Below are 25,910 nucleotides of genomic sequence, written 5' to 3' on the forward strand. Positions count from 1 at the left end.
GCACACTTGCAAGGAAATCTAGTAAGGTTCAGCCCAAGCTGTTAAGGTAGTCTGGGGAGTAGAATGAGAGACAGGGGTATCTTTCACTGTACAGACTTATATATTAGTTGATTTTATGACCTTTTCCAATTGAGTCTATATTATCTTTATAATGAGAAAACTGTAGTCAAAACTTTCAGTGGATTGCAAATTCAACAACTGTCTGGCCGGAGTACTCACCTCATTGGGGAGACCTCGTCAATGCGGTTCCCCAGCTGAGACTCATGGGACTTGCTCCGGGTGAGCGTGGGGAAGCTGGGCAGCAGCTGGAAGACCTTGCGGTTGGGTGGGGGTGGCGTCCTTGGCGGCTTCAGCTTGGTGTGCCGTCGCAGCTGGGGCGTGGTTGGGGGGGTGATGAAGCTGTGCAGGGCGCGGGGCGTCAGCCGGCCACTGGCGTGCAGGGGGATATAGGTGTCCGTGAGGCCCTCGCTGGGGCCAGGGGTTGGGAAGTCCGAGGTGGGCAGAGCTGACACGGAGACGGAGCGGGGGCCCTGGGCGTTGCTGCCCATCCTGCCCAGCTGGGCGCTCCCTGGGGGCCAGGGCAGGCTGGCTGGTGAGAGGGTGTCCGAGGAAGGCCCTGAGCCACTTTCCCGCCGGGCATCCAACGAACTCCAGCCCAGGTCCTCTTTGTGCTCCCTTCCTGTGGGCAGAGAAGTCAGGTCATAGGAGGCTGGGGCTAGACCCGTGGTCGGCAAACGGCGGCTCGCGAGCCACATGCTGCTCTTTGGCCCCTTGAGTGTGGCTCTTCCACAAAATACCACGGCCTGGGCGAGTCTACTTTGAAGAAGTGGCGTTAGAAGAAGTTTAAGTTTAAAAAATGTGGCTCTCAAAAGGAATTTCAATCGTTGTACTGTTGATATTTGGCTCTGTTGACTAATGAGTTTGCCGACCATTGAGGAATGTACAGGTGAGGTGGCTAGGGCCCAGAGAGGTTAAACACCCTGTCCAAGGTGGCACAGCACCTTTTATTAAAAATTTTGAAAAAATATATTTTTATTGATTTTAGAGAGGAATAGAGAGGGAGAGAGAGAGAGATAGAAACATCAATGATGAGAGAGCATCATTGATCGGCTGCTTCTTGCACACACCCCCATTGGGGATCGAGCCCGCAACCCAGGCATGTACCCTGACCAGGAATCGAACCGTGACCTCCTGGTTCATAGGTCGATGCTCAAACCACTGGGCCATGCTGGCAGGGCTGCACAGCTCCTTAATGGAAGGCTTCAAGGACCAGCCTCCCCTGGTTTATAAAGGCCTCTCACACACATGCATCTTTTCCTACCTTTTCTAACTGACCGTGAGGCCATCGTCATGGATACTACTTTCCCTGTTTTACAGAAAGAATATGAGGCCCAGAGGGGACTAGCTCGTGCGGGGCTCTGCTGGCAGGTCTGTGGGGAACACGCCAGCAAACCAGCTCCAGAGTGGGCCACTGCAGAGAGGGCAGTGGTGACTGACCTGTTAAGAGTTAGGAAAGAGAAGCTGGGCACGTAGAGAGAGAACTCCACTTTAAGAAAATTCAAATATCAGGAAAAGGGGCTGTACCAACCTCCCAACAGCAAACTGCCCTGGAAATTTGCGAGAAAAGAGATCCAGCTAGAAAGGGATCGACAGCCGCTTGCTTATGAGAGAAGCCTGTGAATGCCCTTCGGCTGCCCCCACAGTGACCTCTGCCTGAGGCCGCTGAGACCTCGAGGCTCTGTGGGGCCCCAACTCAATGGCACAGTCTGTCCATTCATTCAGGCACATGCCGGACGCCGGGTACCAGGGCGTAAAAAGGACATCTGCTGGGCCTGAAGGGTCCAATGAGGGCGACAGACCCTCAACACAATAGTTGTGTGCTGACCAGGAGACGGATGGGGACCGAGGGGGCACAGATGAGGAAGACCCTAAATAGCCTGGGGGTCAGGGGGCTTCCCAGGAGAGGGGGCACCTGGGCTGAGCCAATGAGGGAAGCGGCGGATGGAGCAGGTGTACTGAGCAGAGGGAACAGCACATGCGAAAGTAGGGAGCACACAGCACCTTCTGGTAACTACTAAGAGTCCCACGTGCCTTAAGAGGTCAGGACAAGCCAGGGAGACCTAAGAGATGAAGCGGAGGGTCAGTGTACTGGGGGCCAGCTCAGGAGGGACCCTGGATGTCTTGCTGGGGATTTTAGGTTTAACCTTATAGGAGATGGGCAGATACTGAAGGGGTGGGGGCAGGGAGCAAGGACCCCATCTAGACACCGTGTTGTGGGGAAGGAAAAGATACCTCCCTCCTCGTATTTATCAATGAGTAGAATGTACCGGAAGGTAGATGGTGACTCCAGACAAAATGAACTTCTACCCTGGAACCCTTCTACTCTGTGCTGTGTCCCGTCTCCCCCGATCCTCTCCGGCATGGGAGGTCTGAGCTGCAGGGAGGCCACGTGCAATGCCAAGGTCGGACAGCTAAGCAAGGGGTGGGATGGGAAGGGAGCCCGATGTCCCAACCACAGCACTGGCCTCCTCCCCCAAGGGTATCAGCCCACACAGCCGTGTATCAGGTACGGTGGAGAGAGGTTAGCCTTTACCGTTCTTGGGGTTTCTTGTGCATTCCACCCCCTCCTCAAATGCCCTTCCTCCTACTCCATCACATGGTGACCCTCTTCACGAACCAACTGGGCAGGGTGAGTCAGTCAGTCTGAGCCTTCCTTGTGCCCCTTTGGAACTGCGGCCACGACTTCCACTTTAACTCCTACACTAATCTACAGGCAGCACGGACATGTTTCTTGGTCAGAGGATGAGTCCATGGGTAAGTCTGCCACCAAAGAAACAAGCCCCAAATTCTCCAAACCGACCACTGGGCTCTGCACCAGCTCAGAGAGGGCAGGTGGGTCTTGCTGTGCGTGCCACCACCCGGCCATCGGCCGCGGCTCTTGGAATGACCCTCGAGTCACTTAGTAGGAAGAGCTTGGGGACTGACTGGTGCTGTGTGCTACGGATGAAGAGCAGGAGTAGAGCAGGCACGATATTCCTGCTGACAGGCCACTGGCACAGAGAACCATCCTCACTCACCTCTCTTAGTACCAGAGACCACAGGACATTTTCCGTCAGACAACAGCCTAATGCTCACAGGCTCTGTTCTAAGCGCTTGGCTGTAGCTCATTTCATCCTCACAACAACCCTGTGAGAGAGGTGTTGCTGTTACCTCCATTTTACAGATGAGGAAACTGAGGCACAGTGGGGCTGAGGAGCTGACCCAGCTCCTATGGGATGTAAGTGGCTGAGCTAGGCTGCAACGAGGCTGCCCTCACCAAGCCCGCTGGGTGCAATGAAGACTCTGCCTGCATGATCCGAGAGACAGGGTGATCACGGGTACCCACCGCATCCGGCAGGTACCCTTGAGGTATGGCCACCACAGGGCAGACCCATTTGGGTGGGGTGCAACCAGGACCCTTTCAGGGATGTAGAGGCACCACAGCTGAGATCGAATGAGAGAGAAGGAACTGTTAAAAGACGCTCGCCCGAGGGGCCTCCGCCGGGGCATAGTGGGAAAAGCACCTGAGGCTGAAGAGGCCTGAGTCCCAAGCGCAGCTCTGCTATGCGCCAGGTGTGGAACGCAGACAGCTCGCCCAATGCGTCCGATGCCCTATGTGCTAAAGGAGCTTACCGCCGCCACTTAAAAGGGTGCTGCCACATGCGTGTCAAGTGCCCGGCTTAATAAATTAGTGCTTAATAAGTTAGCGATCTCCCTATCTTGGCATCGGCTGCCTTCCCAACACACATGGGTCGCCACCACTTGACAGCTGGCTCCTCCACAGTTCTTTCCAGTTCGGGCCTGCAGAGGGAGGGCTGACAAGTTACCCCAAGATTCCAGCTTAGGTGGCAAGTACTTGTAAATTTCCACAATGTGGGAACCAACCAACCACCATCAGAGACTGGGGCTGCAATCCCCTCTCTGCCTCCAGTTGCTGTGTGTCCTTGGACTCCCCTCTCGGGGCTCGGTCTCCTCCTTGGTCTGCTCCCCTCTGGGGGCCAGAATGTCGACGGGTGTCTCTGTCATTTCATTCTCTGCACCTGCCAGGAGGCCTGGCGCGCCGAGGTTTTCTGACTCGAGTAAGCTCTCTGCAGAGGCTCTGTGTTCAGAGGCGGGCTTGGTGCAATGGGGCCGGGGAAGAAATTAAGCCCAATCTCCTCTGATAAAACAATCAAGCAGAATATAAATCTCAGTGCTTTCCTTAAGCCTCAGGCAGCCAGAAATAAGACAGGTGGCTCAGATAATGAAAAAAAAAAACGCAGCTAATTCCACTCATTAGGCTCATTTCAGAGCCTTATCTGTGTGGTTGGTAGTGGGAGCATTAAAAGTCTGGGTGTTTGAAGCTGTTCCCGAGGCAAGAATTAGAAAGCGAGCAACTGATTCCCCGGGAATGCCTCTAATGCCGGGATTACACGCTTCGCCAGGGGCGGCCATGCACACACCCAGGGCTGAAACACTATAATTTCTCCAATCCCGCTTGGCTCGGGCTGCGCCCACCTCAGTGTGTGCCTTCTGGGCGCACAGCCCAGCCAGCCGATGAGGACTGGATACCAGAGACGTGGGGAGAGGACTGGGGGGCGCTGGGGCGGGGAGGGGGCTGGAACGCAGGAAGCTGCTGAGGGGTCACAGAGCCTAACAAGTGTTCTCCGAGAGGGGAAATCATACAAGGGCCCGCCCGGCAGGCCAGCCTAGGGTTTGGAACAAAGGCTAGAGCTTCCCGTGTTAGCACTGGCCAGGTCTGAGCCTCTGTCCCAGGTCAGGTCCATCACACACTTCCTGAATGTCTACCCTGGCCTTTCCAGGCTACCCCAGAACCCCTGGGCCACACCTGCTCCACCCATCATCCACTCAGCAAAGGCCACGGCCCCCGGGAACCAGGCTAGGCCTGGGGAGAAAAGGCGGGTGTCTAAGCCAAGGTGGAGGGAGAGGGAGCCGACGGGGCTGGCCTTGGCGCTGGGGAGGCAGGCCCTACCTACCCAGGCCTGTCACCTTCCGCAGGCAGGTGAGGGCGTACTGCAGGCGGCCACACTCCTCCGCACTCGCCCCACAGCGCCGCAGCGTCTCCTTCACCTTGGCCTCGTTCATGTCCAGCAGGGCATCCAGCGTGAGCTCTCGGAGGATCTCCTGAGGAAGCACAGAAGGGACAGGCAGAGAGCCGGTGAGCACTCCGGGGGTCCCGACGCCCTCTTCATTCTCCCCCTGGCCAGCTCCGGCCTCCCCGCTGAGTGGCAGGGGCCAGCTGCTGGTGGGCAGGCCTCCAACACGAGGCCACCACTTGTCTGAGGTCTCAGGCAGCCAGCCCTCACCCCAACCCCGCCCTCCCCCCCCCCCCCAAGACAGCAGCTGAAGTGGAAAGGCCTCAGCTTCAGGGTGGGGGTGGGAGGAAGGAAGGAAGGAAGGAAGGAAGGAAGGAAGAGGAAGAAGGAGAGGGAGGGAGGGAGGGAGGGAGGGAGGGAGGGAGGGAGGGAGGGAGGGAAGGAAAAATCTGAAAAGTTTTGATCAGGGCATATTGCCCCTCTTGTTTCTTTTAATTCCTCTGCCCAGAAAAATGATGAATCATGACAACTTTTTAGAATGACAGTACTTGAGATAAAGACTGCCCTTTACAATTCTGCTGCACTGTATCTGAATCAGACAAGATTTCAAGTAAAACTGGCTTAGTGATAGGATTAAAAAGAATTAACCCTCGCCCTGGCCGGGTGGCTCCATTAATTGCAGCATCGTCCCATACACCAAAAGGCTGCATGTTCAATCCTTGGTTGTTGCGACTACTGGAGGCAATCAATGTCTCTCTCTCACATTGATGTTGCTCTCGCTCTTGCTCTCACTCTCACTCCTGCTCTCACAAATAAATAAAAACATATCCACGGTTGAGGATTTTTTTTTTTAAATTAACCCTCAACAGGCATATAGGCCCTTACTACCTCCCTTTAGTTAATTCTCAGTCAAAACCTTCCCAAGGTTAAGGTAGCAGAGAGGGAGTGAGAGACTTGAATTGTGAGAGGGACACCATGTTGACTTGGAAGCTGGAGGGACCACGTGAGAAGCAATGTGGATGGCCTCTAGAACGTGTCCCGCAATGGCCAGCAAGGAAAGGGGCACCTCAGACCTATCTATGGCCACCAGGAACTGGATTCTGCCAACCACCTGAATGCCCTTGGGTGTGGCTTCTTCCCAAAGCTTCCAGGTAAGCGGCCAGCCTGGCTGACCCCTGGGCTTCAGAGTGGTGAGGTGCTAGGCAGGGAGCAAGCAGAGTCCACCTGGACTCCTCCATCCAGTCTCCCCGACAGAACTGTAAGCTAATCAACGGGGCTTGCCAGCCGCTGAGCTTGTGAAGCCGCAGCAGAAAACTCCTACAAAGAGGGGTGATCTGAATCGAGGCCTGACTTCGAAGCTGTGCTCCTTCCCCTCATCAAGGGGAAGACACCCCTCTGGTTCTGATCACTTTGAGTCACATGTGACACCAAGCCTGGAGCAGACACGCAGAACAACGGCACACGTCCCTGGCCTCGGTGGCTTGTGGGGTGACTGCCGTGAAAACACGTCCTTGCACTGCAAGGCGACGTGGCCGAGCACAGAGAAAGCTCGGAGCTGCGGGACCAGTGGTAAGATGTTTTGGGGATTTTTTTCTTCTTTGGCCCCTTTCTATGTTTTCCAGATTTTCTATAACAGAGAACACCAGACATCCCACGTCCAGTGATTCATATGAAGCTTGCAATCCTTGAGAATCTAAGCTGGGTTTCATTGATGTTAGCAAGCTGTGTCTAATTTTACTTTAAAAGAGTAATGCTATCGTCAGTCTACCCCATAGTGTCAAAACTGAACCTGATAAGGATACTGGCTGTGAGTCACTGGGGCAACAGTTTGGGGCTTTGTGATGCCCGGGGCCTCGTATGTGGCCCCTGAAGTCTGGCCATGTCCCTCCCCTCCTCTCCCCACCTCTGTCTTGTCTGTATATTCTTCAGTCTCCAGAGTTGTGGACAAGAATCTCGTAGCTGTTTAGAATGATGCACACCAACAATTAGAAATAAACACACAAGTGAAAAGCACCAAGAAGCTCATCATGGGTTGGACAAACCCGTGGTTGTCAGACATCCTTCTGACGATAAAACCAGAGCGTCACAAGACGATAAGAACAGCACAGAGAGGGAGCTGATTAGATAACAGCCCTGGGCAGAAACTTCTGTTCATCGGTGTATTTTCCTTTACTGCAAATGCAGTTGTGACATCTTTCCCCTCATTTCACTATGAAAAGCAAGTTGGCAGTATTGTCAGGGGACAAACAAATGGTTGGTGACCTTTACACAAGTGCAGACACCACCCTCCACCTCTCCCTGGAGCGTCCTGTCCTCCCTTGGTTGGTTCTCACGGAGGCTCCTGCATTTCCCAAGGCGGTGATGACTCAGCAGGTTTCCAAGAGGAGGTTCCTGTATCTGCCTGATTGTGTGTGTGTGTGTGTGTGTGTGTGTGTGTGTGTGTGGGAGGGGGGGGGGGAGAGGGGAGAGGGCAATGACATGGACACCAACAAGCCCAGAAACCCAAGCCCCAATCTAACTAAAATGCAAAGGATTGGTTTCCTTCCTTTATATTCCTCTCTTTCCCACCCATACCAAGTTTCAGTTTCTCCAATGTAATAACTACATTTATTATTACACACTATTTGCCAGTACAATATGCCCAGTACTTGATATACTAGCTCCATTCAAAAACAATTCAGCAAGGAAAGGTGTTAAGCCCATTTTACTGAGGCTCAGAGACCTCATGCAAGGCTACTGAATAAACGGCAGGGCCAGAACTGAAACCCAGGGATGCCATGCCTCAAACTCTTTCCATTAGTCCAATCCGGGGTCCCCCAGCCTCTTCCGGGACGGGCGTTGCTTCCTGGAGTGTGAGCTCTGCATCAACGGAATGAGAGTGCTTAGCACACCTCTGTGGCCATGGTTTCTGACTGCTCCTTCCCCTCTCCAATCCCTGGTCCCTCCCGGCAGGGCTGGGTCGCTGAGCTGGGGAGAGGGACCCCCCTTCCTACCTCAAAGTGCAGTCAGTGAAGCTCTCCCCCAGTCAGCAGTTACCTGGCAGGGAGGGTCTCAAACACATAGCCTCGGGGCCAGGCCTTGGGAAGTGAGATCAGAGGAGATGAGGCCCCTGGATCTATTTTTTGTGGGAGACACGGGTACTAGAAACAAGCCTCTGGTCTCTACTGGACAGTAAGAAATCCAGCAGCAGCAAGGGTGCTGCTAATCAGAAACCCACCCTCTGCCTGCTGGGGTAAGAGGGGAGACTATGGGAGGGGCACCAGATCGTCTGGTTTGAAAGAAATCTGAGTTTTTATTTTAAAATAAAAATTTTACATGGTGGCAACTAATGCAAATTTGTGCAACCAAACCATGGTTCCACGGAGCCCCCAGACCCCCGCAAGAAGAATCTGACGCCTTCCGAATGTCTGATCAGCGAACTTCGAAAGCTTGATTTCTGCAGGCAAATGGGGAGAACCGGTGGCCCAGCAGCAAGTGTCCTTGGCAACATGCCACTGGGCAGCCAGGCCTTCTCGGTGAGGTACCCACCCTGGCTCTGGCACCCCATCATAGAAACAAAGTGCCCAGCCTTCCAAAGCCTATGAGTGACTTTGGACCAGAGTTATTTCAATCAAGAGGGGAGAGCACGAGGCAGGGATGCTGAAACCAGGGCCCCCAGCTAAACAAGAGCCAGGCTGGGCCTCTGGCCGTGCAGGCCCTGGAGTGGCCCGGCCATCTCCCTCTACCCTGACCCAAGCAATGCCCCTCAGCAACGCGCCACCCCCAAACCTCACACACGGATGTGACTTGCCCACCCACGGTGCCAAGCAGAGCCGAGTCTGAGTTAGGAAGTTATTTCAGACCAGAGTAATTCACATCCAAACTTGCTGGATAATTTCTCAGCCAGAAGCAAATTAGGGGATCCGTTTAACCACCTTCTAAAGGTGCACTCACAGGCCTGCTGACAACCTGGCAGGCAGAGCAGCTCTGAAACCCTCTCAGGTCTCAGAGGCCTCCAGAGAGCCGCACCCCTGCCTGCAGGCACACGGAACACGCCACCTGTCTCACGGCCAAGGGCCCGCCCCCTGAGTTCTGGGGAAGGGACAAAGGCGGAGAGGCGATTGTTCTGAGGAGAATCACTGCCCACCCCACCCCAGCTTCCGTGTAAAGAAGATAATATGAACTAGAAACCAAAAAGGGAGGGCCTGGCTGCCCAGCCCATTTCGGGAGTTACCCTCGCTCCTGGGAGCCTGGGTGAGCCAGGAGCACAGAAGCAGGCAGCGAGGACACGGGTCAGAGCAAGAGTTCGAGGACACTGGCTCCGCCTCTGTCCATCCCCTCCACACACAATGTATACTCTCCAGTGGGTGGCATTCAGTTGTTCTTTCTTATATGCATAATGATTAGAGGGCAGGGTCAGCTGGGCACCGAGGTCCCTCCCAGCCTGTGATACACTGCTGGCTCTGTTCTCTATAGAAGGTGGGGGGGCTGGCCCAAACACGGTCCCCCCCCCGCCCACCCCCCCAGCAGCTGGCAGTGGCTGGAGTCAGGCCAGGCGGGTATCAAATGGTATCCCGAGACTTACCAGCAGCCACGGGGCTGCCTGGGGTCTATACTTAGAAACCTGTGCCGGCTTACACGGAGAGCCATCCACTCTCGCCGTGCTCAGTCAGGTGGGCAGTGCAAATGCCAGGGCGCTTCCAAGCCTGTGTATGGGCCACATGGGAGCTCAAGCCAACGTCAGGCGGAGGCCGGGCTGAAGAAAGACCAAGAGGCAAACCCAAACTCTGTGCATCTGGTTAGCTTTCTAGTCCTAGGGCAGTGGTCGGCAAACTCATTAGTCCACAGAGCCAAATATCAACAGTACAACGATTGAAATTTCTTTGGAGAGCCCAATTTTTTAAACTTAAACTTCTTCTAACGCTACTTCTTCAAAACAGACTCGCCCAGGCCGTGGTATTTTGTGGAAGAGCCACACTCAAGGGGCCAAAGAGCCGCATGTGGCTCGCGAGCCGCAGTTTGCCGACCACGGTCCTAGAGCACTGGATGGGTCAGTCAAGTCAGGAACTGCCCCAATCAGTGCTGCTGGCAATCAAGGTCCTCTGGGGAGGGGTGGAGGGGAGGGTGGGCAGAGGCCTCCTCCAGCTGCCCTGGCTGGGAGGGGAGGTGGTCATTAAAGGGCCAGGATCCTTCACCACAGATGCTTCCCTGGGAACTGGTCACAGCAGGGCCCAGAGGGGAACTCCCAGATGGTGATGCAGGACCCTCACACCTATGAGGCCAGGGCCCAAGGGCGGGGGGGCGGGGGGAAGGACAGAGAGAAGAGCAGGGAGATGTCTATGGCATCTCAGGCTGGGAGCCCACGTGCCTCCAGTTGGCAAGGGAGCCCCTTCCTTCCTGCTCCCCACCCCTGGGGCTGAGGGAGGGGGCGGGTGAGACTTGGGTGAGACTTGGATAATAGCTGGTTATTCTGGGAGGCCCAAGAGGGGCTGGGAAGGTGAGAGCCTGGATCAGGCAGCGCCTGGGGTTTCCATGGAGATGAGCACACAGCCTGGGATACTGGCTTTGCCTGTGGACAGGGTCTGTGCCCAGCCTCTTTACTATCCCACTGTCCCAGCCCTGGGAACAAGGCAAAGCCCCTCCTGGGAGAAGTCAGCCGCTTCCTGGAGGCCTTCTCTCCACCACCTCCCAGTGGGCCAGCCCAGCAAAGGGAGGGTCGGGTTTGGTCCTTGGAACTCCCTTGACCCAGGGCAGTCCTTGCTCCTCTTGGGCTTTGACTTCATCATTTACAGAACAAGCGAGTTTGCCTAGATCGGGTCTGGGGCTCTCAACCCTGGTGGCACCTTTAAAAAAAATCCCGGTGCCCAGGCCTCCACCTCAAACCCATCAAATCAGAATTTCTGGGGGTGGGGACCAGGGGGCAGACAGGCTGCTGGGTCTTGAGTCTGGCCAAATAACCCAGGCAGAAAGGGTCTCAGAATGCCCAGTTCAGAAGGCGGGTCTGGCCAGGGCAGGGCTGCGCTCTGGGGCTTGACCTCTTTCAACTCAACCCCGGCCCAGCCGTCCCAGGGGATGTCCTCTCCCACACAACAGGGCCTCCCTCCCTCCCACAAGGCAGGGTGGAGGCTCACCGAGTGGGGAGCCTCGCTGGAATCTTCAGGGAGTAGTTGTCTTTGGCCCATGTATTGGTATGTCTGGGCTTGAGAGCCTCAGAAAGGTGGTGTGGTGGTGAGATGGGGTGTGGAGGGTGAGGTTAAAGGGGAGACGAGAAGGGGCCCAATAAAGGGTGGGTGATGAGCGCTTATTATGCATTTCCTGGGTGCCAGACACTAAGAGGTCACCACATGCGATCTGCATAACATCCTGAGATGGGTGATAAAGCTCAGAGAGGGGAGGTGAGGCTGAGGTATGGCCATTTCTGCCTCGTCCCAGCCAGCCGACCCTGCCTGCGCTGGTGCCCACTCCTTTGCTCTATAAAGCGAGCTCTTTTTCCCAGAGCAGAGCCCACCTGGCACCACAGGTCACATCTGGCTTTCTTGGCTCCACACCCTTCCCTACCCTCTCGCAGCTGGGGTGAGCTCCAGCTGTGGGGTTAAAAGCAGCTATAGGCCTCTCAGGGGATCTAGTCCCCACATTCCTTCTCCATCCCCTCGGCTGGCCTGCTGGGCGCCCCTTCAGCTCCCCTCCTGCCCCCGAGAGGAAATGGGTGCTTCCCACCTCTGCCTGAGACCACTCCTCTAGCATCTGGCAGCATCTGCCATCACCACAGCCACCACCTCCATGCCAGGGGCCTGGCCCTACTCCCTGGGAGAGCCTGACTGTGGCTGCCTCCCAGGCCCCGTTCTTTCTCCTATAAACCCGAGGCACCTAGGACAGGAATTGGCAGGAATTGCTTGCTGAACAGGCAGAGAGTGAGTATTTTCAGCTCTGCGGGCCGTATGGTTCTCTATCACAACTGCTCAGCTCTGCCAGGAGAGCACCAAACAGCCAGACAGTGTGTACACAGACTGGGCGTGGCTCCGTGCCAATACAGCTTCCGGTCTGGACACTGAAACCCCAAGTTCATGTCATTGTCACATGTCACGAAATTCTTCTTTTGGTTCCTTACCAGTTAAAACTGTGAAAGCCATTCTTAGTTCACAAGGCCGTCCAAAACCCAGTGGTGGCCTGGACTGGCCCAGGGGCCATAGCTTGTAACCCCTATTTAGTGGGTCATTCATTCAGTCACTCAACAAACACACATCACCTGGTGACCCTGGGCCCCACTGTTTCTTCCCTCCCAGCTCCCTGCTGTGCTGACAGGTCTTCACCCCGGTCAACCCCAACACACTCCCAGCAGAAGGGGACACAGGCAGAAGCTCCGCGGCAGGCCCACATCTGTCACCAAGGTGGCCTGCACTTTGTCACCTTTCTCTGTGGCATCAACACACATTTCCAAAATTGCTCCTCCTGGCTGCCGTTTGAAAATGGCCAGACACATCCAGCATTAGAGAAACACACACACACACACACACACACACACACACACACACACACACACCAGTTTGGGGGCTGTGTGCTTCTCCCCAGGACATGCTACTCCCAAAATGAAGAGAGGAGATAGGTGAGCTTCTACAGCGGGTTCTCTACACCCAGGAAGTATGCTGACTGTCGCGGGGGGGAAACCCCACTATTATTCACCAGGCTCCACAGTTTAAAACTCGAGTCAAAACTGGGATACTCTAAAACAAACAAACAAAACAGACTGGGGTCAGGGTAGGACAGGGGGAGAGTTTACCAGCAGCCAAAGAGTAACACTAACCCTCGATGACGCTTGGCTTCTGGGGAACAGGCAAATGGGAAAGTCCCTCCTCCCTGCACAAGCAGGGTGGTGTGGAGGGGCCGCAGCTGAGTGAGCAGGGCAGGGGGCAGGGGAGCTGCAGAGCTTCCCCAGACCTGCAGTCTCCCACCCCCCCAACACTGTGTCCCTGGGTGACGCAGCAGTTGAGAGGAGGACGAGCAAGGTGGTAATGGGGACACAGGCCAGGCCGGCATTGGGTGAAGAGGAGGGTTCCCGAGGGAGGGGAGAAGGAGGGGTGCTGTGCCATCCCAACAGGGACATTCCTGAGAGGGAAAGGGGGAGCCGTGAGGAACTGCCTGGGACAGGAGCCCTAAACCGGGAGGCCCGATAATCCTCGGCAGAGGGTGCAGGGGACGGGGTTTGGCTTGAAATGTGTGTCACCGTGGGGAAACTCAGCTCACCCGAGGGTAAAGGCACTGACAGAAATAAACAGGGGCCTTGGGTGTGGCCACTTTACAGCCATCTTTGTGGCTTGCTGGTCCCCAAATTCTCCCCTTTCCGATTATCCCTTATTCCAACACACCGTTAAAGAGAGGATTCCAAGACAAGCCGACTCTGTCTCCCTCCCCTGCCTCCTCCATATCCACAGAGCGAGACCTCTGAGCTCAGCCAGTGAGGCCCACCCAGAGAGTGCGGAGCCGGGCCAATGGGCCTCAGGTACAGCGGCTTCGCTTAGGGCCCTGGCACATGCCTGGCCCCAGCGTCGGGGTCTGGGGGGCTCCCCTTGGGGCCAGGGGCCCAATCACAGACCCATCCACCAGAGGGGCATGTCCCAGTGTTCAGCGTGTGGGCTGTCGTTTGGGCTGTCTGTCTGTCCAGGTGGGGGATTCATCGGGCCACAGGAAGTGAGTCCAGAGCTGGAGACCTGAGACCCAGACTGCTCCCACCTGAAGACAGGGACCTCATTATATCACAGCTACCCCACCTAGGCGACCAAGATCTCTCTTGTTCTGGGTGACCAGGCAGGTCCCCCGGAATAGGGAGGTCCTGGAGGTGGACAGCCCCTCTCCGTAGTTTTCCAGAAACTCTATGACAATCCCTGCCTCGCAGCAGCAATGAGAGCCCCATGGAGCCCTGAGAGGGCCATCGCCAGAGTCACTAGCGTCTAAGGGCATGAAAGGGGGCAATGGATATTCATGAGCTAACAGGGGAGAAACCCTTCCTCTGCCACGGTCAAAGGCAGAGTTCGAAGGGACCTTAGAGACAGTCGAGTCCAATACTCATTTTCCAGAGGAGGATACCGAGGTTCAGAGAGGGAGGGGACCTGCCTGGTCACCCAGAACAACAGTGCCAGAACCAGGCCCTGCCAGTGACCAGCACCAGGGTACATCCCAACCCTGGAGAGCTCACCGTCGTCTCCCATAGTGGGCGTTCCTTATCCACATGTGAAGGTTTTATTCTGCCAGGTTTCCTGAGCTGCTCAAACAAGTGAGCCAAGGGGAAGACCTCCCTGAGTTCCGCCCCGAGAATCACCTCCAAAGGCGCTGGTCCCTGGGATGCCAAGCCACATGGGCCCAGAGCCCTGTGGGATCCAGAAGCAATGGCGTTCTGGGCTCGTGGCCCCACCCAGAGCCTGGCACGTCCCTAATGTGTTGGTGACTCAAAAGGCGGTGGGTGGGCAGAAATCCTCCTCTCCATGGCCTTGCCTACCCCTACCCATGCCCACGTGGGTGACAGCACACACTTTTCTTCTTTTTGAAAAGAAGAAGCAAACCCCGCATCACCAGCTACACCCAAACACCCAGGTTCCGAGACAAGGCCAAGGCCCACCCAGGGCTGTGGCACACTGATTCTTACTCTGCTTCTTGACACACTTCCTCTTTTCAGAACCAGTCTAATCATAAAAATAACAACCACAGGTACTCCTGCAACCCATGAAGTGGCCTGGGCACACGGCTTGGTAGCTAAGGAAAGTGAGAGCTGAGGAAAGTGAGATTCAGAGAGACTTAAGTTACTCACTTAAGGTACAGCCAGTGAGCGATGGTGCCTGGATGGGGCCCTGGTCCGTGTAACTCTGAAGATAGCACTCACGCCTCTACACAGTTTGGCCTCCCTGGCCTGGTTGACCAGAAGCCCTGAGAGGCAGGGCTGGGCCTGTCTGTGCAACCTCAGTTTCTTAAGCTCCTGCAGAAGGAGGAGGCTGGAAACAAATGTATGCCCTCTTCAAACCAAAAGCAAGAACGGGCCAAGAAATATTCACTAGAAGGATGGGGGAGATCTATTTCAGGAAGATTCTGCCAGTTCCTCAGCCGCTTGACCACAAGACAGGGGATGAAATAATGAAATGGAAGTCACATTCTACCCCAACATGCAGATTCCTCCAGGCGTGTCCTATTGTTAGCAAAGCAAAGGCTCCGAGCGCAGGCAAATACACCCGACCCAGGGGCTCACAGGAAAGCTGCCTGATCCCAGGCCCCTTGCGCCTACCTCGCAGCCCTCCGGCCCAGGCTGGTCCAGGCCTCGTGCTTCTCGCAGCACCACGGGCGGTGGGGCCGTGCCCCTCGAAGCCTTGGCCGTCACCCAGCTCCACAGGCAATGCATGGTGAGGGGCCGGAGCCCAGGGTCCCCGGCAGCCCTGGCCCCTTGTGCGGTGTCCCAGGGAAGGACGAGGCGGGGAGAGTTTTTGTTGTCATGACTGTAGTGAACAGTCACTGCAGCCAAAAATAGTCTGTGCCTGGGAGCTGGGGAGTCAGCACATACCTCCCAGAGCAGGTGCTGGTGCGAGACGCGCAGGCTCCAGCGGGCCTCGCTGCAGGGGGCCAGGGACCCAGGCGCCCAGGTTACCAGGCCACAAACAGAGAGGGTTTTCCCTGCCCCGCTGCCCCCTCCAAAAAGCCTGACCTGAGTCAACAAGGAGCCGGATGATCATCTCCCTCCTCCCAGTGAATCATCTGGGAACCCCCACCCCCACATGAACTGTAACTGCCCCCATTCCCCTGCAGCTCTCACAGGTTTGGGACTGGGTGGTTTGGACACCCACGGGAAGAGCCGTACAAACTACTGGCTATCCAAGCTCATGAACTGTACACACACAAAACAGTAAATTCTACTGTATGTAAATGAAAGAGCAATGTACAAGGTTCAGGAGCTAACAGTGGCCAGAGGGGTTGTGGGGGGATTTTTTTTTCTTTAACTTTTCTATATTTTCAGGTTCTCCTACAATGAACATTTGTAATTAGATTTACAAAATGTCACCTGAAAATAAAATTTAAAAAAAGGAAAGATGCTCAGGCACCACAGAGGGACTGTGCAACGTGGTCCTATGAGAACTTAAAGTGTGTGTGTGTGTGTGTGTGTGTGTGTGTGTGTGTGTTCATGACCCCAACTTTGTAGTCAGACTTCCTAGATAGGAATCCTGGCTCCACCACTTACTGTCTAGAGGACCTCGGTCACTTATCTTCTATCTCTTTTGTACGGGGGATAAAAGCATTGCCCCCTGCTATGAACTAAACGTTTGTGTGTCTCCAAAATTCACATGCTGAAACCTAATCCCAATGTGATGGTATTTGAAGACGGGCCTCCGGGAGGTGGTTAGGTCATGAGGGTTCGGCCCTAGTGAATGGGATTAGTGCTCTGGGGAAAAGACTCTGAGAGCTGCCTGGCCCCTTCCACCACGTGAAAACACAGCAGGAAGATGGCCATCTCTGCACCAGGAAGTAGGTCATCACCGCACACCAACTCTGCTGGCACCTTGATCTTGAACTTCTCAGCCTTCAGAACTGTGAGAAATACATGTCTGTTGTTTATAAGCCATCTAGTCTGTGGTATTTTTGTTATAGCAGCCTGAGGGCCTTCCCCTTGGGAAATGGGGCACAATGCCACCCTTGAAACCCCCAGGGGAGAGCCAGGTGACCCATCCCCATGGAGAGCCGTGGGGAGGGTTGAGGTGGGTGCTGCACTGCCAACTGTTATTACTATCAGAGAGAGAGAGAGAGAGAGCATTTGTGCATGCTTCTTCTATCAGCAGGGCTAGGGTTATGGAGAGCTTCTTTCCTAGAATTATAGCTGAAAAATAACAGGGAAGGCTCTGATTGGCTTTGCTTTGGTCATGTGCTCATATCAGAACCAATCCTAGGGCTAGGAAGATGGAGAACTCCAGTTGGCCCAACCTTTGGAGCACGGTAGAGGGTCTGAACATCAGGGCCAACTGCACTCAGGAAATGGGTTCCTGTCAGAGGTAGAAGGCGCCAACTGTGAGGGTATAGAAGTTTCCAGGCAGAGGGAAAAGAACATACAAAGGCCCTGGGTTATGACAGGAAACAATTTTACATGTCCTCACATGAGAGGAAGAGAGAGGAGGGTAGGAGATGACATGGAAGGAGGCAGATGCCAAATATGTCAGGGTTTTGAAGGTAATCAGGGTGTGTGTGTGTGTGTGTGTGTGTGTGTGTGTGTGTGTGTGTGTATGTGTGTGTGCATGTGTAATTTTATGCTGAGTGCAACAAGACACTCAGAAAACAAGATGATGATTGGATTTGGCTCATGAAAAATGAATAAAGGGGAGGGCAAAAGTCGATACACAGAGTGGTGTAGGTGCTACTGCATAAGTCCATGCAGTAGCTAGGGTTAGGGGAGTGGCAGTGGTAAAAAAAAGAGGCACAGACTTGGGATATACACTGAGTGGCCAGATTATTATGATCTCTGAATGCATAATAACCTGGACACTCAGTGTGTGTATATATATTAGAGGCCCAGTGCATGAATTCGTGCATGGGTGGGGTCCAGCCAGCCTGGCCAGAGGGAGGGGGCTGGCCTGCCTGCTGGTCGAACTCCTGGTTGAGGGGACAATTTGCATATTAGCCTTTTATTATATAGGATATACACTGAGTGGCCAGATGATTATGCATTCAGAGATCATAATAATCTGGCCACTCAGTGTATATTTGGAAATAGATCTCATGGGATTTGCCAGTCAATCAAATGTGGGGGTTGAGGAAACGGAAGGATTCAGAAATGACTCCTCAGTTTCTCGCTAGAGCAACTGACAGATGAGTCAACAGGCTCAGTCAGAGAGGCAAGGGACTTGTCCACGATCACGTCAGCGGCAAGTGGCAAAGGTGAGGTTTTGTCTGCCTCCCAACACCAGGCTCTGGGCTAATTCCAGGGGCCAAGCTCTTAAGCTGTCTTGTTTTCCAATCTCGCTGCCTGCCCAAAGGTACACAGCTGGAAGCAAGGGCCGGTGAAATTTACATGTTGAACTTTTTTTAAAAAGAAGGGTAATGAGAAAGGCGACTTTTGCTTTATAATAATTAAAACAGCGTGGTGTTGACACACCTATTTCCCAATATCTAGCTGTTCTAGAGCAATCTCGCCTTTGAGGCAGGCATTCCCTGGAGGAGGAGGGACAGACACGAGCCGACAGCCCAGGAGCTAGGTGGTCCCAGGGGAGGTTCAGGTGCACACCAAGCCAAAACCATCTCACAGCAGGGCTACAACACACAGCCTTGCTCAGTCCAGCCCATCCCATCACCAGCAGAAGCCAGAGGCAGCTCGGGAACCCTAGGCCTCAGCAGGTCAGCAGCAGCCCCAGACCTCCCCAAGGGGCCCTTGCAATCCAGCCTCTGCAATCCCAGATGAGAGCTCCTGGGACCACGTGGGCCCAAGACACCAAACTCTGGATAAGCTCAGTCATTCAACAAGAACACCTACTCGATGAGTGCCAGCCTGTACAGGGCCAAGCTCGTGATTTTTCAGATTTCTAGACACCAGGGGCACCCCTACTCTCAACGCTTAAAACAGACCCTTTGGCTCGGGATCAGAAAATGACATCACTTCATTAACTGGAAAGAGTGACGTACGCAAGTTCCGTAGGGACAGGAACTCAGGTGCAGTGCCTAGAATAGCACCTGGCACACAATAGGCGGTAAATTCACTTACTGAGTGAGTGCATGACCGGACCAATAGGGAAAAACAGGACAGGCCCTCAGCTCTGTACCTTTCTCATCCTTTCCTCCCTCATCTCATCTCATCCTTTCCTCCCTCCGGGCCAGTCAGTCTGCTGTGCATTGTGGTTGTCTGCAGATGTGTTATCCCACTACCCTATAAGCTCCCCAGGGCAGACTGTAATTTGTTCATAATTAATCCCCTGTGATAATGAATCGGGGTATGAGACAAGTTTTCAATCGGTACAGAATAGATTTGAAGGAAGGAGGGGAGTGAGGAAACAAAGGACACGGAGGAAGAGAGAGAGAAAGAAAGAATGGGGGGAGGGGGGTAGGAAGGAAGGGAGGATGAGGAGGGGAAGGGGAGATTGAGAGAAAGCTCAATTCAATTATACAACTGTACACGGTAGCCCCAGGCTGGGCTATTCTGGGTAAGATGTCAGATGACAAAATCATGTAGGAAGGTAAGCCTGGCTTTGGAGTCACAAGGATGTGAGTTTGAACCCCACCCCCACTATCAGCTAGCTGTGTGATGCCAACAGGTCAGTCAACCTCTCTGAGCCATAAAATGAGGATCATAGTATCTTCCCACCCCCACCCCAGGTGTACGGGTTACACAGGACGGTATACGCCACCTTGCAGTTTGCCCTCTTCCTTCCATATCCCACCCTCAGCTCTTCTCCTGGCTGGTTGGGTTATAGCAGCATGCCCGTCCCCTGCCCAGGCCTCCTCTCCCTTCCTAGGTGGGGAGAGCTCTGTGGCCCATGCCCATTGGGCTGGTACTGAGATCTCAATTCCTTGGTACCAAGTTAGCCCCCAAGTGCAGACCCCGGGGTGCGTGCCGCATTCTCAGGAGGCTCCCAGCTGCCAAAGAGCAAGGCTGCCTGCCACAAGTCCGGCCTCTGGCTCCCAAAGGGAGAGGGTGGGACGAGAGGAAGCTGGTGGGGAGGAGAGGCTAGGAGTGAGGCAGCAGGGTTCATGGTGATGAAAGCTGCACCCAGGAGCCAAATTCCAGTTCATTTTTCTGGTTTTAATCTTACACAGCCTCCTGCTTCTTACAGCCTACATTGGGGGGGCGGCGGGGGGGGGGCAGAGCGATGACCCCTCCCAGACAATGAGAAACCAACACGGTGGCAGAGGTCGGGGAGAACTCTTCCCCACCCCCAAGGGAAGCCTGATTTAAACATGGGAAGCAAGGATAGGAAAAAGGAGAAAAGAGAAACCTGCCCAGTCAGGGCCACAACAAAAATGCCTTACCAGACCCACTTCCATCTTCTGTTCTAGAAAACACCGCCAGTGTGAGCTGACTCGGGGCCGGCAGCGGGGCTCCGGCCGGACTCCCGCCGAGGCAGCACCCACCTCCCACCTTCGCCTGCCAGAACTGATCCCAGCCAGCGCCTGCCACTTCCTTTAACAACTTCCAACGGGGAAATTGCTGAAGAAACAAATGGCCCCGCGCCAGCAGGCTCTGAAATCATTTCCCCAGCTGCAGCCAGAACACGAAGCTGTGAGTCTGAGTTTTTAACCTGTGCAAGGAGGTGGTGGTGGCGGAGACAGTCCGTGTGTGACTGGATGTCTAGGGAGGGAGGAGCCCTACCTTCGTCCCTCCGTGCGAGTGATCCTCATCCCTGCACCCCCCGCCATGGCGCATCCCGCCTTCTCACTCCTGGGAGTTTGATCTTCCTTAAAACACCCCTACCGTTCTGTCTCTCTCACACGCACACACTTCAGTGATAGCCCAGATAAAACCCCAACCCCGGCACCTTCCACGAACCCACCTGTGACCTCACCCACAGCCTCCTCGCAGGCCAGGCCTTTTCAAACCCTTCCTGTGAGGTCGGCGCCAGCTCTCTGACCGCGGGGTCTTTGCAGGTACTGTTCCCTCGGTCTGGCGTGCTCTTCCCTTCCGGCCCGGCTAGCTCCGGGTCCTTCTCTGACCTTCCCAGGCTGAGTTCGCCGCCACATCCCACAGACCCCAGGCCAGCTGCGGTCAGGGCTCTCAGTGCCAGCTCTGAGTAGGTGAGCTCCCGGGACCAGGGGGAGTGTCTTTTGCACAGGGCCCACCAGGGCAGGCTTCAGGCCTGCACTGCCCAATACTGCACAGCCATATGGCTATGGAAATTAAAATTCATTAGGATAAAACTTAAATTTCAGTTTCTCAGTCACACTCTGCACATTTCAAGTGCTCCATGGCCACCTGTGGCCAGTGGTTCCCACGTTGGACAGAACAGTATGGAACGTTTCTGTCATCACAGAAAGTTCTATTGGACAGTGTCACTTGACCAAGGTCTGATAGCTGGGTACAGACATAAAGGCACCTCCCAAGTCATCTGTCTCCAGCATCCCGGAAGAGGGAGCGAAGCAGGAATCAAAGGCCATGCCTGTCAGAGGCCCCGCCGTCGGCATTGGAGCGGAGATATGACTAAGGGGGAGGGGGAGAATCAAGGGTGTAGACAGAGCCCCTGCATCCACCCAGAAACTGGGAAACAACCACCGTCCCACAGCCACGTCCATGTCCGTCCCCTCTCTTCATCCAGCAGAAAGGCATTATTTCCCGGAAACTTTGCGACCACAAACCAATGGCCACAATCTAAAGCCAGAAGCTGAAATAATATTTAGATAACCCTAGAGAAATGGGCCCCAGGAGGGCGATGTTAAAAAGGAAGAAGGAGATTATACACACACATCTGGCTACACGCGTGTATGATGTGTATATTTGCCAGAGAGAAATCAGGGCCCCAGTCAGGAAGCCACGAAGGGTCGAGATCGCAGAGAACTCATCAACGAGGTCGAGGGGACAAATCCCACCACACGAAGACCAGCCCCAGAGGCCCCTGGGGAGCAACCCTGGGGTAAATCACTGAGTACCGACCACACCAGTTCTGAGGCGATTCAGCACCAAGAACTCGGCAAAAGAAAACTGTCCGACTTCGTGGACTTGGATACTTTCCCCTCCCAAAACAAACAAAAAAAGGACAGAGAGGTAAGAAACCCTGTTTTGTTTTTTAAATAAATATATTTGTATTGATTTCAGAGAGGAAGGGTGAGGGGGGAGAGAGAGAGAGAGAGAGAGAGAAAGAGAGAGACAGAAACATCAGTGATGAGAGAGAATCACTGATCAGCTGCCTCCTGCACCCCCCACACTGGGGATCGAGCCCGCAACCCAGGCATGTGCCCTGACCGGGAATGGAACTGCGACCTCCTGGTTCATAGGTCGACACTCAACCACTGAGCCATGCCGGCTGGGCAAGAGACCCTGTTTTAAAGCCTGACGTCTCCAACCTCCATTCCATGGCAACTTTCCGTAACTCCTTCCCCAGCAAACACTTGCCAAGGGCTCCCCCACGGCCAGGGGCTGTGCTGCTGGGCACACAGCCTCTCCTGGGCACGGGCCAGAGCCGTCTATGCGTGCCTCTGTGTGCGCAGGTGGGCGCTCCTCAAACACAGTCATCCCTGGGATAGCTTGGAGAAATCTCTCTAATGAGATGGATTTGCTCGGACTAACAGAAAGATGAGATTAAGACTAAAAACTGCACAAGGATATATATTCTGTGATCCCATTTTAGCAACTCTAACAAAAAAGGGAAACAAATATTTACATACCTACTTATATATAAATAGAAACCATGTGGTGCCCTAGATTGGAAAAACTTGGTGAAATCCAAATAGATTTTAGAGTTTAGTAAACAGTCATGTATCAATGTTGTTTTCTTAGATTTGACAAGTATACAGTGGTAGTGTATGATGTTGATGACGGGAAAGTGGGTGAAGGGTTTATATGGGAACTGTACTCTGCAGCCTTCCTATAAACCTAGAACTTTCCCAAAACAAAATGGTTATTTAAGAAAATAAACAATGGTTGAGTCTTCTGCTCAGAAGTCCAAGGATTCTAGCTCTGAGGTCAACTTTGGAAAGCCTGGGTTTTCATGCTGTTTGGAACGTTGGTTTCTGAAATCGGCACCTATCTTTGATGGGTGGAATCAATTTTTACTGACAGCACACAGGATCCATCAGCCGGACTAACAGAAAGATGAGATTAAGCCTGGGGGTGGGGGTGGGGTGGGTGTCAGTCAGAGTCCACTGTCTGCATTAAAAAAATAGAACCACACCTGGGGCCGGCCTTGAGGCCTGTGCCCGGGGAGCCCTTGAACCCTGGGCCCCAGTGCTGTGCTCCCAGACAGGTGCAAGGAGAAGCATGAGCAAGGAGCAGAACCCAGCAAAGGCAGCCCTGCCCGCCCCCCCCCCCCCCCCCCCCTCCCCGCTAGCAGGGGCTGGGATGACTAAAGGAAACAGCCCTTCTCCCATCTTTGAGAATAGTCTGGCCCGGGGCCCAAGACCCATGTGAGATTTGAGGGGAAGATGCAGAGCATCTTTTAGAAAAGGGTCTGGAGAGATTGTTTGGGGAAGTTGGTGTGACACTAGGCAATGACTCCTGTGGTTCCTAAAGCCCAGGCAGAAGCTGCTGGCTGCCCCCCCAGGCACCCAGGCCCACCCTCCTCCTGCTCCCCACACCCTCCCACTGGTGAGGAGGCCCTCGTGTGGCCTTTGGAACACACAGGGGGTGGGAGGCAGGCACCTAGCCTGGCTCCAGTCGATGTGACTCTACGTATGGAAGGGAAAAAGCAAGAGCTCTGCTTGAAACATGTTTGTTTCAGAGCCGCCTCATGATCTCCAAGTCACTGGAGTGGTCACTGGGAAGCTGGAGATGACCCTCAGAGCTCTCTGCGCAGACTCTGCCCCAGTCCTTCACGCCAGGGAACATGCTGGCTCCCAAACCACATGCGGCTTTGGGGCTCTCCTGCCTGCCTGACCCCTGCATACAAAGGAGCTTGCCCCTCACTTACCACCCAGCTCTGACACATCACTCATGACCTGGTGACTCAAACATCACCTGACTCAGTATCTGCTATGCCTCTGGGACTGACTGGAGGACCCCTGTCCCGGCTGCCACCACAGGGCTCTCCAGGGGCCAAACAGCCCCTGCAGTGGCCTCCCATTCTGGTGCTGGCTTCTGCCCTGGGCACACCTGAGTCTCCTGCACACTTTGCATCTCTGGAGATCCAAGGGAACCCCTTCAAGGAGCTAAGTCACCTGCCAAAGATGTCTTACTTAGGCCCAAGAAGGGAAGTTAAGAAGGCGTAGGTTGGAGTCCAGCAGGCCTGGGCCTGAACTGTCCCTGCGATGAGCTCCGGGACCCTCGAAGAGCCTGTGGCCTCTTTAAACCCAGTGGTCCTCGTCTGTCAAGCAGGGAGGATGTTGATGAGATGCTGGGCAAGTCACTGCCCTTGTGGGCCCCGGTGTCCTCAACTGCGAGTTGTGAGAAGAACTGCTTTCCATCTCTGAGATGTGAGGAGGGGAGGGAGGGGTGCATGCTGAGGCTGGGCTGGGGCTAAAGGGACCATTCAATTCTCCATAGTCTCTAAGCCCATGGTTTTTAAATCTGTCATGGATGAACCAGTACATGTTCAGAGCTCCTTCCTGTATGGCAGAAAACTGTCAGGAGATCAGTAGGTGAGGAGATGGATGGAGAGACATAGCTCACTATGCATTCTTAACAACGCTCAAGGAAACTCCATCTCACAGAGCCATTTCCCTCAACCTTCACACTGGCCACCTCCTGCCTGCCAACTTCTTAAAGGCTGGCATATACCACAAATATGAGGGCCACTGGGGCCAGGCCAGGAGCTGTAAGGTGCTGAGAGCTCCCCTGTGGGCCCCTCATGAACCCCCCTCTCCCGCCAGGGACAGGAACCTTTTATGCTGATGTCACTTCCTGTCCAGGAATCTCTCCTAGAGAAAATGCCTACATATACAAATAGCTTCATAAATAATATTAACCCCTGTGTTACAGATAATAACCAACGACTGGAATTAACCTCTATCTGGCCAACTACATCACATATATTCAATCAAACATTATGCGGCCGCTTAAAGAAAGGGGGGCTTACTGGTAAGTATGAGAACATTGGGAAAACTTGATTAGCATATCAAACGATAAGAGCAAAAATCTAAAAATGCTTATTCAGGATGGTTTAAACCAGTGCTGCCCAATAGAAATATAATGCAAGCCACACCCTTAAATTTTCATTTTTGAGTAGAAGCATTTTAAAAAGTAAAAGTTAATTTTAATAAGATTTTCTTTAACTTAATACATTCATAATAGTGTCACCAACACGTACTAAATATAAAAAGTTATTAAGTAGTTTACTTTCTTTTTTTTTTGGTACCAAGTCTTCAGAATGCAGCTCGGCTCAGCACATCTGGGAATTCATATCTTTGAAATTATAGCACGTCTCAGTGTGGACCTGCTAGGTGCCAAGCAATAACAGCCACACTGCCTAGTGACCACCTCACCAGACTGCACAGGTCTAACCCATTAGAATATGTGAAAGGACTTAAGTAATAAAATAAAATAAAAAGACTAGAAAGAAATGTCAAAATCTTAATGATCACAGACTTTCTCTGAGTGGTGGAAATGTGAATGTGATTTTTCCTCCCTCTTCCTGATGTTTTTTTTTTTTTTAAGTGTCTACATACAATGAGTTCGTGCTACTTTAGCACAATAGCAAGAGTCCATCTTTACTTTTAGAAGGAAGGGATTGAAGACCTGAATGGGTGCACTGCCCCTGCCACGCACCGATGTATTTATGCCCACGAGAGCTGTCCTGTACCCGACACCTCGCAGAGGGACGCTCTCCAGGAATGCTAGCTGGTTAGTTGGTTAGTTGGCGGGAGGGTAGGTTGGTTGGATGGATGGGAAGAGGGGACACAGTGAGGGAAACAGTGTATTATAGCAGTTACAGGAGACAATTCAACTCAGACCCTTGTTTCCAAAGCCCTTGTTTCTATCACTTACGAGCCGCATGGTTTTAAACAAGTCACTGAACCCTTCTGTGCTTGGATTTCTTCAGGGATGAAGTGGCAATGGTGATAGCAGCTCTTTCACAGGGTTCGTGAGAACTAAGTGAGTTTATCTCTACAAAGCGTTTGAACACAGTGTCTGTCGCACCGCCAATGTTTCCAGAAATGTTGGCTGCTGTCCTTATGGTGAACCAATAAATGACCGGCGTGGTCAGGCTGTCTGACTTCTAAAGCAGTGGCACCCAGGACACGGGCTAGAGCCACATTTACCCC

The 25,910-nt window shown here is 53.7% G+C and overlaps 1 protein-coding gene across 2 annotated transcripts in view; it reads right to left on the reverse strand.

Annotated features, from left to right (window-relative positions):
* The window catches only part of KSR1 (kinase suppressor of ras 1), a 138,075-nt gene that overhangs the window by 28,621 nt on the left and 83,544 nt on the right, over window positions 1-25,910 (reverse strand). For both annotated transcript variants that reach the window (XM_008147926.3, XM_028154848.2), the window contains exons 3-4: window positions 5,016-5,163; window positions 220-679 (exon numbers count right to left, since the gene is read on the reverse strand). In XM_008147926.3, coding sequence (XP_008146148.3) covers window positions 220-679; window positions 5,016-5,163 — 608 coding nt within the window. The remainder of the gene's footprint in view (window positions 1-219; window positions 680-5,015; window positions 5,164-25,910) is intronic.

The sequence above is a fragment of the Eptesicus fuscus genome, chromosome 20 (assembly GCF_027574615.1).
Source record: "Eptesicus fuscus isolate TK198812 chromosome 20, DD_ASM_mEF_20220401, whole genome shotgun sequence".
Classification (NCBI taxonomy): Eukaryota; Metazoa; Chordata; class Mammalia; order Chiroptera; family Vespertilionidae; genus Eptesicus; species Eptesicus fuscus.